The following is a 14,912-nucleotide window of genomic DNA, read 5'->3' as shown; positions in this document are numbered from 1 at the left end:
ACAAATACTCGCCAACAGAACCTAAACACCTAACCTAACCTATGCCTATATATGCACAATATGCTAATGTATTATAACATTAATTTATATTTGAGGAAATTCCACCACTCCTCCACCTCCACCACTGTGCCCCGGCACAGGGTGACCTCCACCACTGTGCCCCGACACAGGGTGACCTCCACCACAGTGCCCTGACACAGGGTGACCTCCACCACTGTGCCCCGACACAGGGTGACCTTGGGGTGACCTCCACCACAGTGCCCTGACACAGGGTGACCTCCACCACTGTGCCCCGACACAGGGTGACCTTGGGGTGACCTCCACCACTGTGCCCTGACACAGGGTGACCTCCACCACTGTGCCCCGACACAGGGTGACCTTGGGGTGACCTCCACCACTGTGCCCCGACACAGGGTGACCTTGGGGTGACCTCCACCACTGTGCCCCGACACAGGGTGACCTCCACCACAGTGCCCTGACACAGGGTGACCTTGGGGTGACCTCCACCACTGTGCCCTGACACAGGGTGACCTCCACCACTGTGCCCTGACACAGGGTGACCTCCACCACAGTGCCCTGACACAGGGTGACCTCCACCACAGTGCCCTGACACAGGGTGACCTCCACCACTGTGCCCTGACACAGGGTGACCTCCACCACTGTGCCCTGACACAGGGTGACGTCCACCACTGTGCCCTGACACAGGGTGACCTCCACCACTGTGCCCTGACACAGGGTGACCTCCACCACTGTGCCCCGACACAGGGTGACCTTGGGGTGACCTCCACCACTGTGCCCCGACACAGGGTGACCTCCACGACAGTGCCCTGACACAGGGTGACCTTGGGGTGACCTCCACCACTGTGCCCTGACACAGGGTGACCTCCACCACTGTGCCCTGACACAGGGTGACCTCCACCACTGTGCCCTGACACAGGGTGACCTCCACCACTGTGCCCTGACACAGGGTGACCTCCACCACTGTGCCCTGACACAGGGTGACCTCCACCACTGTGCCCTGACACAGGGTGACGTCCACCACTGTGCCCTGACACAGGGTGACCTCCACCACTGTGCCCTGACACAGGGTGACCTCCACCACTGTGCCCTGACACAGGATGACCTCCACCACTGTGCCCTGACACAGGGTGACCTCCACCACTGTGCCCTGACACAGGGTGACCTCCACCACTGTGCCCTGACACAGGGTGACCTCCACCACTGTGCCCTGACACAGGGTGACCTCCACCACTGTGCCCTGACACAGGGTGACCTCCACCACTGTGCCCTGACACAGGGTGACCTCCACCACTGTGCCCTGACACAGGGTGACCTCCACCACTATGCCCTGACACAGGGTGACCTCCACCACTGTGCCCTGACACAGGGTGACCTCCACCACTGTGCCCTGACACAAGGTGACCTCCACCACTGTGCCCTGACACAGGGTGACCTCCACCACTGTGCCCTGACACAGGGTGACCTCCACCACAGTGCCCTGACACAGGGTGACCTTGGGGTGACCCAGCACCTCACCCGTCACCCTCTTATCCATGCCGTCAACCAGTCGTCTAAAACAATTCAATTCCCTCCTGACGCCCTGCTTCTTGGCAGGCACCCGAGCTGTGGGTGCCGGAGTGCCGGGATGCCAGGGTCCCAGGGTTCGTGGGTCCCAGGTGGGTCCCAGGTGGGTCCCAGGTGGGTCCCAGGTGGGTGCCAAAGTCTCACTCGTCCTGTCTTACCACTTCTTCATATCTCAGCACCAACGTGACACCCTCAACACTATTCTTCCCCCCCCCCTCCTCCTCCATACCCCCCACATCCCCCTTACCCCCTCCCCACATCTCCCCCCTCCCCCCCCCCCTTCCTCCACCTAGGTAGGAGGGCTGGCTAGAGTGAGGTAATGGGCCCTGGCGCGTGTTTAAAGATATATCTTGGGCAGCCTCCAGCTGGGTCACGCGGGATGAAGCTCTGACCTGTTGCTCAGCTACTGCTGGTTGCTTGTTGCTCTGTCAAGTTACTCTCTTATTCATCTCTCCTGTTATTCATCTATCGTGTTATACATCTATTGGGTTATTCATCTATCGTCTTATTCATCTAGTGTACAGCTGAAATTTATATATATATATATATATATATATATATATATATATATATATATATATATATATATATATATATATATATATATTTGTAACTGTGTTCGACCAACCGGCCCTCTCGAATATTACATTACATTTTGAACTTTAACCCCCCCAAAAAATTATGTACTAGAAAATCATAGCAGCTCGCAAAATTGGTATGAAGTCCCGTTTTCTGCTCGCGGGTCCGCGATGAGGTTAGGTTCGGGCAATTTAGTACATCAGTTTAGTGACGTTGTGAACACTCGAGAGGACGGTCTGGTTAGAGTAATGTTCCAGTGGTGCGTGTCGGCCATTTCTCCGGAATGCTGATATTTCCTCTTCTAAGCCTGTAGGCCATGCACCTGGGTTATCTTGAGGTTATCTTGAGGTTATCTTGAGATGATTTCGGGGCTTTAGTGTCCCCGCAGCCCGGTCCTTGACCAGGCCTCCACCCCCAGGAAGCAGCCCGTGACAGCTGACTAACACCCAGGTACCTATTTTACTGCTAGGTAACAGGGGCATAGAGTGAAAGAAACTCTGCCCATTGTTTCTCGCCGGCGCCCGGGATCGAACCCAGGACCACAGGATCACAAGTCCAGTGTGCTGTCCGCTCGGCCGACCGGCTTGGGTGCCCAAGCCTGATGCGGTGTGAGCGCACTTGCGGTGTTCTACTGCTACTTTTCATTGAAATAAGTAATTCGTAGTCAGTTGAGGTCATGTACCATCCCGCAGCTCCTGGTGCTGCTGTCGCTAGGGTGTGCGTCGTCTGCATTCCTCTACACACACACACACACACACATTCCGTGAATGTTTACTAGAACTGTCTCTAAACTCACGTATCTTTTCGCACACTATCACATAGTGAAGGTGTACGAATAATTTTGGTGACACAAAACTAGCAGGTAATGCACATTGACAGATAGTGATAACGGAGTCTGAGCCGAGCTGTAGTAGCAACTAGGAGTCTTCATGATTGTATGGCATGATCTATAGATGTGTGGCGCTTCTTGCATGATAGTGTGATGATAGATGGAACTGCTGCTGTAGATTTCCCTGTGCCTCAGATCAACAAGGTTTTGTTGAAGTTCTTGGTGAATAATAATAATAATATAGAATATTATTTTTAAAAATATACAGGACACTAGTAGAAGTTAATAGATATAGATTCATTCTTGTAGATAGCTATGTAGAATTTTTTTTTTTTTTTACATTGTGAGTGTGGCGGGCAGCGCTTCCTACCTCGCTAAAGATAACATTGATCCCGTTTTCTGTGGCCATAACTATGGTCGGGGGGAGCACATGACCGCGTGCCTGCCTGTTGGCTTCATGAACCTTCCTTGCCGCCACTCACAGGTCGATGGCCTCTCAGGCTAGATCTGTAAACTCCAAAGTGGTGAGTGAATTCCATATATGTGAGCTTGTAGGGTGTTGTTGTCGGTGGTACAGTGTAGCAGCTCTGTGGGGGGCTTGTTGTATCTGAGTCTGAACCACGGGCCCGTGCTGATTGGAACTTTTTGTTGCGAGTAGCTGAATCTAAAGTAACAACGACTGAGTCTGTGTATGGAGCAAACTCTTGTTATAACTTCAACTCTCTTCCCAGTCCAACCAATGTTACCAATGTAACCAATGTTCCCAGTCTAACATCCTGGGAACTAAACAACACTCCCACAACCAGATAACACTCTCTAAGGATGGCCTTACACTGTCATCTGACTTAGAAATGGCGAATGAATTTAATAGCTTCTTTTCATCGATTGGTGCTAACCTTGCAAGTAAAATCCCACAGACTCAGACACATATCAACACATATCTCTCAGGCAGCTATCCAAACTCTCTTCTCCTCTCACCAGTCAGCCCGTCAGATGTTGTATCCATCATACACTCACTAAAAACCAAAGCTGGGAACATCAGTGAAATCCCATCCATTGTATACAAGAGCGCCTCCCATGCCCTTGCACCACCTATAGCTCTGCTGTTCAACAAATCCCTTGAGTGTCATACCTTCCCTGATATCCTTAAAAACGCAAGAGTAACGCCAGTTCATAAAGGAGGTAATCCGTCAGACATAAACAACTACAGACCAATATCGAACCTACCCATACTATCAAAAATATTTGAAAAAATTATCTACAAACAGCTCTACTCCTATCTCGTAAAATTCGACATTCTTAGCCCCTGTCAGTTTGGCTTCCGCTCTCAAAAGAGTACCAACGATGCAATTATTAGTCTCCTTGATATAATTTACTCAGCCCTTGACAAAAATGAGTTTCCAATTGGACTTTTCATTGACCTGAGAAAGGCCTTTGATACTGTTAATCACGATTACCTCTTATGTAAACTCCATCATTATGGAATCCGAGGCCATGCACTGGACTATATCCAATCCTATCTTAGTGATAGACACCAATGTGTAGCCATCAATAATATAATCTCTCCCATTCTACCAATAACCGTTGGAGTGCCACAGGGCAGCATCTTGGGACCCCTACTATTTCTTATATACATTAATGATCTGCCTAATGTCTCTAACATTCTGAAACCTATTTTGTTTGCTGATGATACTACCCTCATTTACTCCAACCCCAACCCACATACACTAAATGATGTTGTTAATAATGAACTAAAAAAAGTCCACTTATGGATGTCAACCAACAAACTAACACTTAACATAGAAAAGACCTACTACATCCTATTTGGAAGCAAATCTACAAATGCAATTCAGCTTCAGATTGACAATGTAAACATTAGCAATAAAAATGATGGAAAGTTTCTTGGCATATTCCTAGACAAGAGACTCAACTTCAGTACCCACATACAACACATAACTAAGAAAGTCTCTAAAACAGTTGGTATACTCTCCAAAATCAGATATTATGTTCCTAACTCTGCTCTCATCTCTCTATATTATGCACTAATCTATCCCTATCTCAACTATGGTATCTGTGCATGGGGTTCAACCACTGCAAACCACCTCAAGTCCATCATCACCCAGCAAAAATCTGCTATCAGAATAATATCAAATTCTGCTTTCAGACAACACACAGCCCCCTTGTTTAACTCCCTAAACATGCTAAACATAATCTCACTCCACAAATTCTCTTGTGTCAACTACATTTACAAAACCCTGTTCTTAAATGCAAATCCTTGTCTGAAACTCTTCCTGGACAGATGTAATAGGACCCATTATCACCACACCAGAAATAAATATCTCTTCGATATCCCTAGAGTTAAACTTAATCTGTGTAAACACTCTATGCAAATAAAGGGACCCAGTTTATGGAACTCACTCCCTACTGAATTGAAAAGCTGCCCAACTTTTACATCATTCAAAATCAATACTAAAAAGTACCTAATTTCATCTTCATAGTTTTTCACTTTTTGCCTTAAAATTGCACTGTATCTATTGCTACCCAATCTCCCAACCTTTATGTTCCCAATTTGAACATCTTTACCATTGTGATCATTGCTGTCTTCTCATATGTGCTGCCAATCTGCTGTATGGTGTCTATTAATCTTGTTTAAATTACTAATCAAGCTGTCAATGTAATCAATCAGAGCTTTAATATAACAATGTGCTTTAATATACTTACTTATCTCTCTCATCTCATTTTTCTCTTGTAATGTATCTTTCATTTATCAATTCTGATTGAAATTACCTACTTAAAATTATCTGCTAGATTAAGGACCTGCCCGAAACTCTGAGCGTACTAGTGGCTTTACAAGAATGTAAATACTGTACTATCCAATGTATTCTCACAAACCCAATGTACCTTCTTGTATATATATATAAATAAATAAATAAATAAATAAATAAATAAATAAATAAATAAATAAATAAATAAATAAATGTCGTTTGCTCTGATAAAATGTTTCCTTATATCCACTGAGTCTCCAGCTGGCGTCAAGGCATCTTTTTTTTTTATTCTTATTCTGCTTTATCTCTGCCTACTCTGAATAATCTTACCAATCTTGCATGTCGCAGTCATGATACTTCTCATGTAACTTTTACAGCGTCATAAGTTCTTATTCAACATTTTCCCATTGTTCCTTCCATTTAATGTTTTCATCAACAAAAGCCAAATGCTAGTTAAACGACCCGCCAGACCCGCTGTTTATGAATGAAAAACGGTTTACACACGACTCACAACTGATTTCGTTCGAACACTTCTGGAACAAGTGCTTCACTGACGAATTTTGTTCGAACCACAACGCTGTAAATGCTTCACCCACGTACTACAAATACAAATACTCGCCAACAGAACCTAAACACCTAACCTAACCTATGCCCATATATGCACAATACGCTAATATATAATAATATAACTAAATATTTGAGAAAATTCCTGTTTTGAATGAACAGAATGTTAAAATTGATGAATGCGTCTTTGGGGTCGACCGCTGGATGGAATGGACTTGAGTTAAGGTTGATCAGTACGTGATGACTGACTAATTCCATGTTGGGGTCGGCCATCCAGGACAAGAACTCTCTTCAGGAAGAGTTTAAGGATTGACTGGGCACCAGCTCTTCGCCTCTGTTCACCCAGCAGTAGTTGGGTACTTGGTTATTAACCGAATGGCGGGTCGTGTTCCAGGGAAAACTAGGAAGGGCAAGGCTCCTCCTGAGGTAGGGGGAAGGGAACGGCTCTCAGCCTGCTAACAGGGGTCAAAGGTCATCTGTTCTTGGCACCCACCTTTAAAAAAGTCAAGAAAAAACTAAGATTAAACATAAAAAACAGTTCAGTTAATGTTATGCATTCTCATGTATCCTCGTCTTAACGAGGATACGTGCAAACTGGAGACACATAGATGTCAAAAACAAATTTTCGAGTGTAAGAGCCGTAAATATACAATATATGGATTAGTTGAATAATTTGTCCGAGCTGACACAATACATAGTTTTAAATAAACAAAGCGAATGATAATACGAACGAGTCAAGTCATTTGATTAGACTGCAGATGTTGGACTGTGTGTGCGCGCGCGCGTGCGCACAGACACACACACACACACACACACACACACACACACACACACACACACACACACACACACACACACACACACACACACACACACACACACACACATACACAAAACACAGGCAGTTAAACTAGGCGGAGGAAACAGGAGGCCAGACACAGGATACCGAAATGGAGATGAAGTACTTCTTGAAACGGACAGAGAGAAAGATCAAGGAGTTGATTTCACGCCAAACCTGTCTCTTGAAGCCAACATCAAAAGAATAACATCAGTGGCGTATGCGAGGCTGGCTAACATCAGAATTGCCTTCAGCAACCTGTGTAAGGAATCTTTCAGAACCTTGTATACCACATATATAAGACCAATCCTCGAGTATGTGGCCCAAGCATGGAGCCCGTACCTTGTCAAGCACAAGGCGAAACTTGAAAACTTTCAGAGGCAAGCCATTAGGATAGTCTCAGAACTAAAATGCATAAGTTACGAGAAAAGGCTGCGTGAACTGCACCTCACTTGGCTTGAAGACAGAAGAGCTCGGGGAGACATGATCACGACCTACAAAATTCTCAGAGAAATTGACAGGGTAGAATACAAAAAAAATAAAAGATAAAGATAAACTGTTTAACACGGGTGGTACGCGAACAAGGGGACACAGGTGGAGACTGAGTACCCAAATGAGCCACAGGGACGTTAGAAAGAACGTTTTCAGTGTCAGAGTAGTTAACGGATGGAATGCACTAGTAAGTGATGTGGTGGAGGCTGACTCCATACACAGTTTCAAATGTAGATATGATAGAGCCCAGTAGGCTCAGGAACCTATACACCAGTTGATTGACGGTTGAGAGGCGGGACCAAAGAGCAGAAGCTCAACCCCCGCAAGCACAAGTCGGTGAGTGCACACACACACACACACGAGGCCCCTGTCGCGGCTGAGTGGACAACGCTCGGGGGTCGTAGTCCGAATGGGCTGGGTTCGATTCCCGGCTAAGGCGGAAACAAATAGGCAGTTTCTTTCACTCTGATGGCCATGTTTATCTAGCACTAAATAGGTACCTGGGAGTTAGACAGCTGTTACCGCATGTTTCCAGTTTGTGTGTGTGTGTGTGTGTGTGTGTGTGTGTGTGTGTGTGTGTGTGTGTGTGTGTGTGTGTGTGTGTGTGTGTGTGTGTGTGTGTGTGTGTGTTACAGATAAATATACGTAGTAGACATAATAGAGGAAAAAATAGATTGGTTAGAAAGGCGGGGCCTAAGAGCTAAATAGCTCGATTCTGCAGACACAAATCGTAAATACACACTAAGTGTCCAGACCAGCGGTGTCACTCCACCGAGAGTATTTCAAGCAGACGGGAGAACGTGACTCCTCATCTGTCACAAGCAATTTGGCGCGCACTTCCGTTTGTCGCGTGAGGTCGTTGTGGCTCAAGGAGGGGGGGGAGGGGTGGAGGGGGGGAGGGGTGGAGGGGGGGGTGGCGGGGAAGGGGGGGGAGGGGTAAAGATGGAGGCAGAGAGGTGCATAAGAACGAGTAATCGGCTAAGAAGAGTTACTGGGTCCTAGAAATATGAGTCAGGTGAAAGTTGGCGTAGATGAGGGCTTTATGGCGAAGCTGAATAGCACGTACACAAGTAACTGGGACAAGGGAACAAGGGGGAGGAGGAGGAGGAGAAGGAAGAGTAAGAGGAGGAAGATGAGCAGGAGGCAAGGCTTAATATTCGCCATCAAATGACATATTGAAAGGGCAAACATGATTTGAGTGGTGTGACGCACATGGTCGAAGCAGAGAGGGAGGCTGGCCACGTTTACAGCCCTACTTGACGATGTGGTAGAGCACTGTCCTGTTTAGTAGGTTGTATGACAGGTGTATGGCGCCAGGCGCACCCCCTCTCACCTGCCCCTCCCTGCAACACGCGCCCGCCACCCCTTCCTCCCTCCCCTCTTTCCCTTCCCTCCACCCCTTCCTTACCTGACAACCCCCTACCATTCACCCACCCACCCCTTCATCCCTCCCTCCCCCCTGGCCGCCTTCCCCTCACCACCTCCCGCCCCTTCCCCCTTGCCCTTCACCTCGTCTCCTCCGTGACCGGCTCCACCGAGGCCTCAGTCTCCCTGGCGGCCAGACACGCCTCACATATATAAGATGAAGGGAGCTGGCGGTGGGACATGGAGCATCTAGCGACCACCGACTCTCCTTCTCCTTCAGGTAGGTCCTTAGCCTTCAGGTGTGTTGTTTAACCTCAAGTAGATCCTCCTCTTCCAGGTAGGTCTTCCACCTCAGGGTACGTTTCCCTACTACTATTCCTTAGGTAGGTCTTTTCTTTCATTTAGGTTCTCGGCTTCAGGGAAGTTTTCCTCCTTCAGATATGTATTCTTCAAAGTGACTGTTACGACCCTGGGTTCTCCAGTGGAAACCAGAGGTCAAAATTGAGCTATTAAACTTCCTAAGTAGTACAGTTGGCGCATTTCGAATGGAAATTGTTTGTATCTTCCCTGCCAGACGTAAGACTATTATTGTTTCTCAAAGAGCATTTAAAGACTGAGCTGGGGGTTGATTATTAAATAATAACATAGGCACCAACTTTGCGTACTAATACTTTCTAATCATTCATAAAGTAACAATACGTTGCATAGGGGAAGATCTTTAATGTGCTTAGCTGCACGATCAATTAGGCCCCTTCCGGCACCACGACATGAGGGAGGCCAGGTGGTCGCGAGGAGCGCGTTCTTCTCTTGGCTGGTGGCGTGAGGTTAAGACCTACTCTGTGGCTGTATCCCTACTCTCCTTCCTTCTCCTCTTACTTATTTCCCTTACCTGAAGTTCCTGTATCCTTAAGCTAAGTACAGGGCATTAGTGAGTGTGCCTACTCTGGTAGTAACGATTGGTGAGACCTGGGGATAGTATTTTGCCAGTGTTTGGGTACCCCTAAGTGTTGTGTTTTGTATTAGGGTCCCACGTGGTTTCACTACCCTAAGCTGCATCCAGCTTCAGTGCTTATCCAGTAGTACTTTACCCTAGCTTGTTATTAGTGTAAACCTTGTATCCTGCCTACGTGGACCAAGGCTTTTAACGTAAGATAGTGTGGTAAAGTTATTATTATTATTGTTATTGGTGTGAGTGTATATGGGGGGTTGTTAACGGGTTAATAAATAAGTACATGAATTACAGAGTATCTCTTCTTCCAAGGTGGGAGCGCAGTGATCAACCCTTAGACGAACCTATTTGGTCTTGTAGCAAGTTATTACTACTGTGGATAGTTTATTTTGGGGGCCGGGCCTTTTAGCTCTCCCATATTTGATACTCCTGTCTTCTAACTACCTATACCCCTTAATAGTACCAGTACCCCATAGAAGCCCCACTCATATCAGTTGTAACAGTGACTCTCTTGAGATATATTAACCTCTCTCAGGTAGGTCCTTTCTCAGGTAGATCTCTATTTAGGTTCCTGCATTAGATAGAGTCTACTTTAGATCAGTGCTACCAACACGGGCTTGTTGTGCATGTGTTGGACTGTGTCAACAATTAAGCGCGTTGTCGGCATCAGGATCGGTCAGTGAAGGAACAGACCAGTGAACTGTGGAATGACTCTTTGTTTTATAGATATAAATGAGGATTTGTCGTGACGAAGACGACTTGTAAATATCCGGAGGTCGCGTCTTCATGAAACAATAACTTTGTTTCCTTACGTTCAAAGAACTTTTTCGCATTTCGTATTTAGTTTGAAAGTGGTCATTAACTTGTTCAGATCCAACAACTGATTTTTGCAGACTGGTGTCTGTATGAAGCCTGTGCAGCTTCGAATCTCACAATTTCGGGGTTACATTATAATGTGATTAGAAGCTTTGCAAGGTTGACGTGGACATTGTGTACTGTTGTGTCAGAGGTACTAGGTACTATGTCATTATCTCACTATTCCAGTTATCGAGTTGGTGATTGAAAGAACTCTTGAGTTCGAGGTGACGTTAGAGACGAGGGGGCGATCCCGTGAGCGTCCGCCACCACACCTCGCAGCCAGCCTCGACTCACGCTTCTCTCAGGCTAGTATTCAACTCTGCTTCACTCCCTCCTGTGTTTATAGTAAATTTGTATATAAATATTTTTATCGATTTGGTATTTTTTAATGCAGTAAATATCGTAGTAACATTCCATCCATTGATTTTACTAATTAGTTATTGTCTCTCTCACAGAACCCTCTAACAAGGAAGGTTCGTCCAGTTGCAACTATCAAGCCTCTTCCAGAAAGGAACCAGAACGAGGAGGAATCAGAGCCTGACATCCCGGATGATATAAAGAAAACTGACCTTATTGAGAGCTACCAAGAGCTTGAGTTCGAGGAATCTTGCATAAGGTGCGACGGCGATACTTCAAGTAACTTGACCACATCCGTGCCCCAGGCCACTGTAGAAGACAACTGCAGCAACACTTGCAAGGATTCGTGTGTAGGAGAAGAGAGTGACTCAACACTTCTCGAAGAAACTCAACTCAGCGACCAAGAACTTCAACAACAAGAACCACAAACAAACGCCGAAGAGGAGAGGTTTCCTACACAAAGTAACTTTACCAAAAAAGAACCAAGCCATCTCAAGGATTCCAACGCTGCCCAAACCAGCAAGGAATCCACCAAGGACGAACCGAAGCAGGCACAAGATCCCTGTGGCTGCCACCGTGACTGGGTGAGAGCCTTGAGCGCTGCCGGCAAGACATCCAAATTCCACGCAAGTTACCGTTGGAACCAGAAGATGGAGGGAGAATACCAGGAGGGCTGCCAGAACGGGGAAGGGTGCGAGGAGCGCCACGGCGGCGAGGACTTCGAGCGGGAACATGAAAAACACCACCACAAGGATTCACCCAGCACTGAATGCCTTGACGGTGAGCTGAAGAGTGGTTGAGAGCGACTGGGGGAAACTTGTTGTAAAACAATATTCTCTGTCATGCCCTTTCCATTAGATCAACATGATCATAGTAATTCATTAATAGATATGCCATACACAATACTCACAAGAACGTGTCTGATAAGGTCAGGGACGCGAGTTCGATCCCATTTTACGACTTTAGTATTTTCTCATATCATGGCTGTAGAGGAAGGGGCAAGTGACAGTAACTGGAACAGGGTTAATAATTTCTTCTGATAATTACCTATTCCACAGAATTCTTGGACAAGCTTCACTTGTCTCACCTGGCCGACTACCTGCGGGTGTTGGGTTGTACCTGCGTGAGGGACTTGCGGCTCCTGGAGAAGCCGGAGCTGGACGCCATTCAGCTCATCTCACGTCGACGCCTCCTGCAGGAGCTGGACACGGTCAACCTCCACCATGAAGGTGAGGAGGGCGGCAGCAGCGGGCTGGGACACGGGTTTGATATAATAGTATGAATATAAGATAATGTAATCTGTAGCCGACTGTATCTTTATATGTATAGTATCTGTATATGAAGTTGGCTCAAAAGTACATTTGTCGGTATTCTCTATAACTTTATTTCCTGCATTCATTAAAAAAAATCAATACAGTTTTCGTCATATTTACTTAACGAGTATATTTTGTGTATATCAATTACGTTTCAAAATTGCTTATCATTGCTGCTGAAGTCAGCCAAGCACTTGAAAACCACACTTAGATCTGTCCACCTTGTTAGTGTCTGCCGCTTGTCCTTGTTTCCTTAACCAATTGTTGTCCTTGTAGAAAGATGGTTGTTTTGTTTGGACGGGTTTGCTTGTTTTATGACTTCATAAAACGTAGCAAATACGATTCTTAATCTTACGAGAGATAGAAGATTTGATCCTGTATTTAAAAATATAGAAAGTGAATTGTCTGAATATCTCTTCTGTCTCAAGAGGTCTAAAGATTCTAATTATCAATCCCACAAGAGCAGAATTTTGGCCTCTTGACTAGCAACGGATCTGATCGTTTATTGTCCGTACGGTTGAGGATCCGAACCTAATTACAACCGTCCGCAACCGTCCGGCTTTTCAGTAACCAATAATTTACGGAAGCCCTCCATATCCCTCTCCCCCACCAACCCTCTGCTCCCCTTTCCCCACTTACCCCCTGCTCCCCATCTTTCCACTTACCCTCTGCTCCCCCTTTTCCCACCTATCTTCTCCACCCGTCACCATTCCCCACCCCCTCTTCCCCCACCCCACATGTACCCGGCGCCCACTACCCCACAGACCACACCTACAGCGACTCCTGCCTCTCCCGTACCATTCGGGTTTCACCCCTACAAGCCTTCCCCTCCCCGGGCCCCTCTCCCTCCCCTCACCAACCCCCAACAACGTCGTCACCACCTTCTCCTGCCTCTAATCTCACTGTGCCTCCGCTGCCGCCCTCGTCAGCGCCACCGGCCGACTGCTCGCTGGAGGGCTGGCTGGCCTGGTATGGACTCACCCACGTCTCCGGGTTCCTGAAAGCCATCGGGGTTCACAGCGTGACAGATATCTCTTACTTGAGGGAGGACGACCTGCAGCTGCTCAAGCCAGTCACCCGCAGGAGGATAATCGCCTGCCACAGGAAGTGAGTGCATGGGTATATATATATATATATATATATATATATATATATATATATATATATATATATATATATATATATATATATATATATATATATATACCCATCGCTGGAAATATTTTTGGTTTTCAAGGTTATATTCTGTTATTCTGTGGTGAGTCTTGGGTCTTGCTAATGTGAATTTATCAGCGGATAATTGTCAAGTTACAATGTATATTTTTAAGATTAGGAAGTGATGTCAGTGATAATGACTGATAACATTGTGTGTGTGTTGCAGGTTGACCTAATGACTGACGGAGAAGCCCTTGATGATAGCAGCGTGATGGAGACGTTCCCCTTGAAGCCACACCTTCGCGTGCACACACACACACACACACACACACACACACACACACACACACACACACACACACACACACACACACACACACACACACACACACACACACACACACACACAAACACCGCTTCCATAACCTCTGGAACACCCTACCTTGAGGTGCTTCCTTGAGGTGCTTCCGGGGCTTATTGTCCCCGCGGCCCGGTCGTCGACCAGGCCTCCTAAAGAAGACACAATACCGTAGGCATCAACACATACCAAAATCCTCAGTACCAAGCTTGTAGTAACTCGGAACGATGGCCCACACGCGCGATATTTCTTGTGCTCATCCCTCACAGCCTCTTCGAAACTTGTCCAGCACCCCAGCAGGTCCTCGGCTACCCTCTCACGCTAGCAGGAACGAAGAAGAACCACAGCCGGTGGCCACCCTCGACTCCATTACCCGCAGATGCGAGTTCGCATGCGAGTTCTGGCACGTCTTCCAGTAGCCTCGCGTGGTGCTCGTTCTGGCTGGCCTACTAATAGCCTCGAGTGGCGCTGTGCGCTCCTAAACTGTAGTTTCAGATCCAGTAGAAGTTGTCTTCAATGTTTCTCTGTACTGAAAACATATGTCCATCTCCAGCTGGAGACACACTAGTGGATTATTTCTTGTACAAAATACTTTGCCTCTAGGCCCCACGGGAGCCAGCGTGGGTGTTGTGGACGCTCCCTCCAGCGCTCCTGTGGATGTGGAATCCATAAATGTATAAAGTATAAAGTGTGATTTTTATTCCAAAGTTCATTTATAAACAACATCTGTACTTTCATAATGAATAAATAATAAACTTCAAATACAAAATACAAAATAATGAAATACATATCTAGACGTGTCTGTGGGCTGCAGACGTGAGGTCTGACGCATCTAGATGTGTCTGTGGAGTAATTGTGTTAACAGTTGGAGTTCTACTGCCACTGTTCCGGACAAGGAATCATGTC

General features: G+C 46.5%; 2 protein-coding genes across 3 annotated transcripts in view; one reads left to right on the top strand and one right to left on the bottom strand.

The window, feature by feature from the left end:
* Positions 1–1,555, bottom strand: part of LOC138363219 (keratin-associated protein 16-1-like) — a 2,026-nt gene extending 471 nt beyond the window's left edge. The window contains exon 1 of the mRNA XM_069322222.1: positions 843–1,555. Within this exon, the coding sequence (XP_069178323.1) occupies positions 843–1,555 (713 nt within the window). The remainder of the gene's footprint in view (positions 1–842) is intronic.
* A 7,581-nt stretch (positions 1,556–9,136) lies between these two features.
* LOC123746540 (uncharacterized) lies at positions 9,137–14,694 on the top strand. Of its 2 annotated transcripts, XM_045728118.2 has the most exons (6): positions 9,137–9,296; positions 11,010–11,128; positions 11,279–11,960; positions 12,239–12,409; positions 13,423–13,600; positions 13,875–14,694. In XM_045728118.2, the coding sequence occupies exons 1-6, from the start codon at positions 9,257–9,259 to the stop codon at positions 13,882–13,884; spliced, it is 1,200 nt and encodes a 399-aa protein (XP_045584074.2). In that variant the 5' UTR covers positions 9,137–9,256; the 3' UTR covers positions 13,885–14,694. The 2 variants fall into 2 exon arrangements, with proteins under 2 accessions (XP_045584074.2, XP_045584083.2); XM_045728127.2 differs by lacking the exon at positions 13,875–14,694 and having other exon boundaries at positions 13,423–13,604.
* The last annotated feature ends 218 nt before the right edge of the window (positions 14,695–14,912 follow it).

Source organism: Procambarus clarkii, chromosome 10, assembly GCF_040958095.1.
Source record: "Procambarus clarkii isolate CNS0578487 chromosome 10, FALCON_Pclarkii_2.0, whole genome shotgun sequence".
Taxonomy (NCBI): Eukaryota; Metazoa; Arthropoda; class Malacostraca; order Decapoda; family Cambaridae; genus Procambarus; species Procambarus clarkii.
This window is presented reverse-complemented; position numbering and strand designations above follow the sequence as displayed.

Coding starts and splice junctions, on each gene's coding strand:
- LOC123746540 (XM_045728118.2), top strand. CDS start 9,257: ATGGAGCATCTAGCGACCACCGACTCTCCTTCTCCTTCAG. Junction 9,297..11,009: donor CGACTCTCCTTCTCCTTCAG/GTAGGTCCTTAG, acceptor TCACTATTCCAG/TTATCGAGTTGGTGATTGAA. Junction 11,129..11,278: donor TCGACTCACGCTTCTCTCAG/GCTAGTATTCAA, acceptor TCTCTCTCACAG/AACCCTCTAACAAGGAAGGT.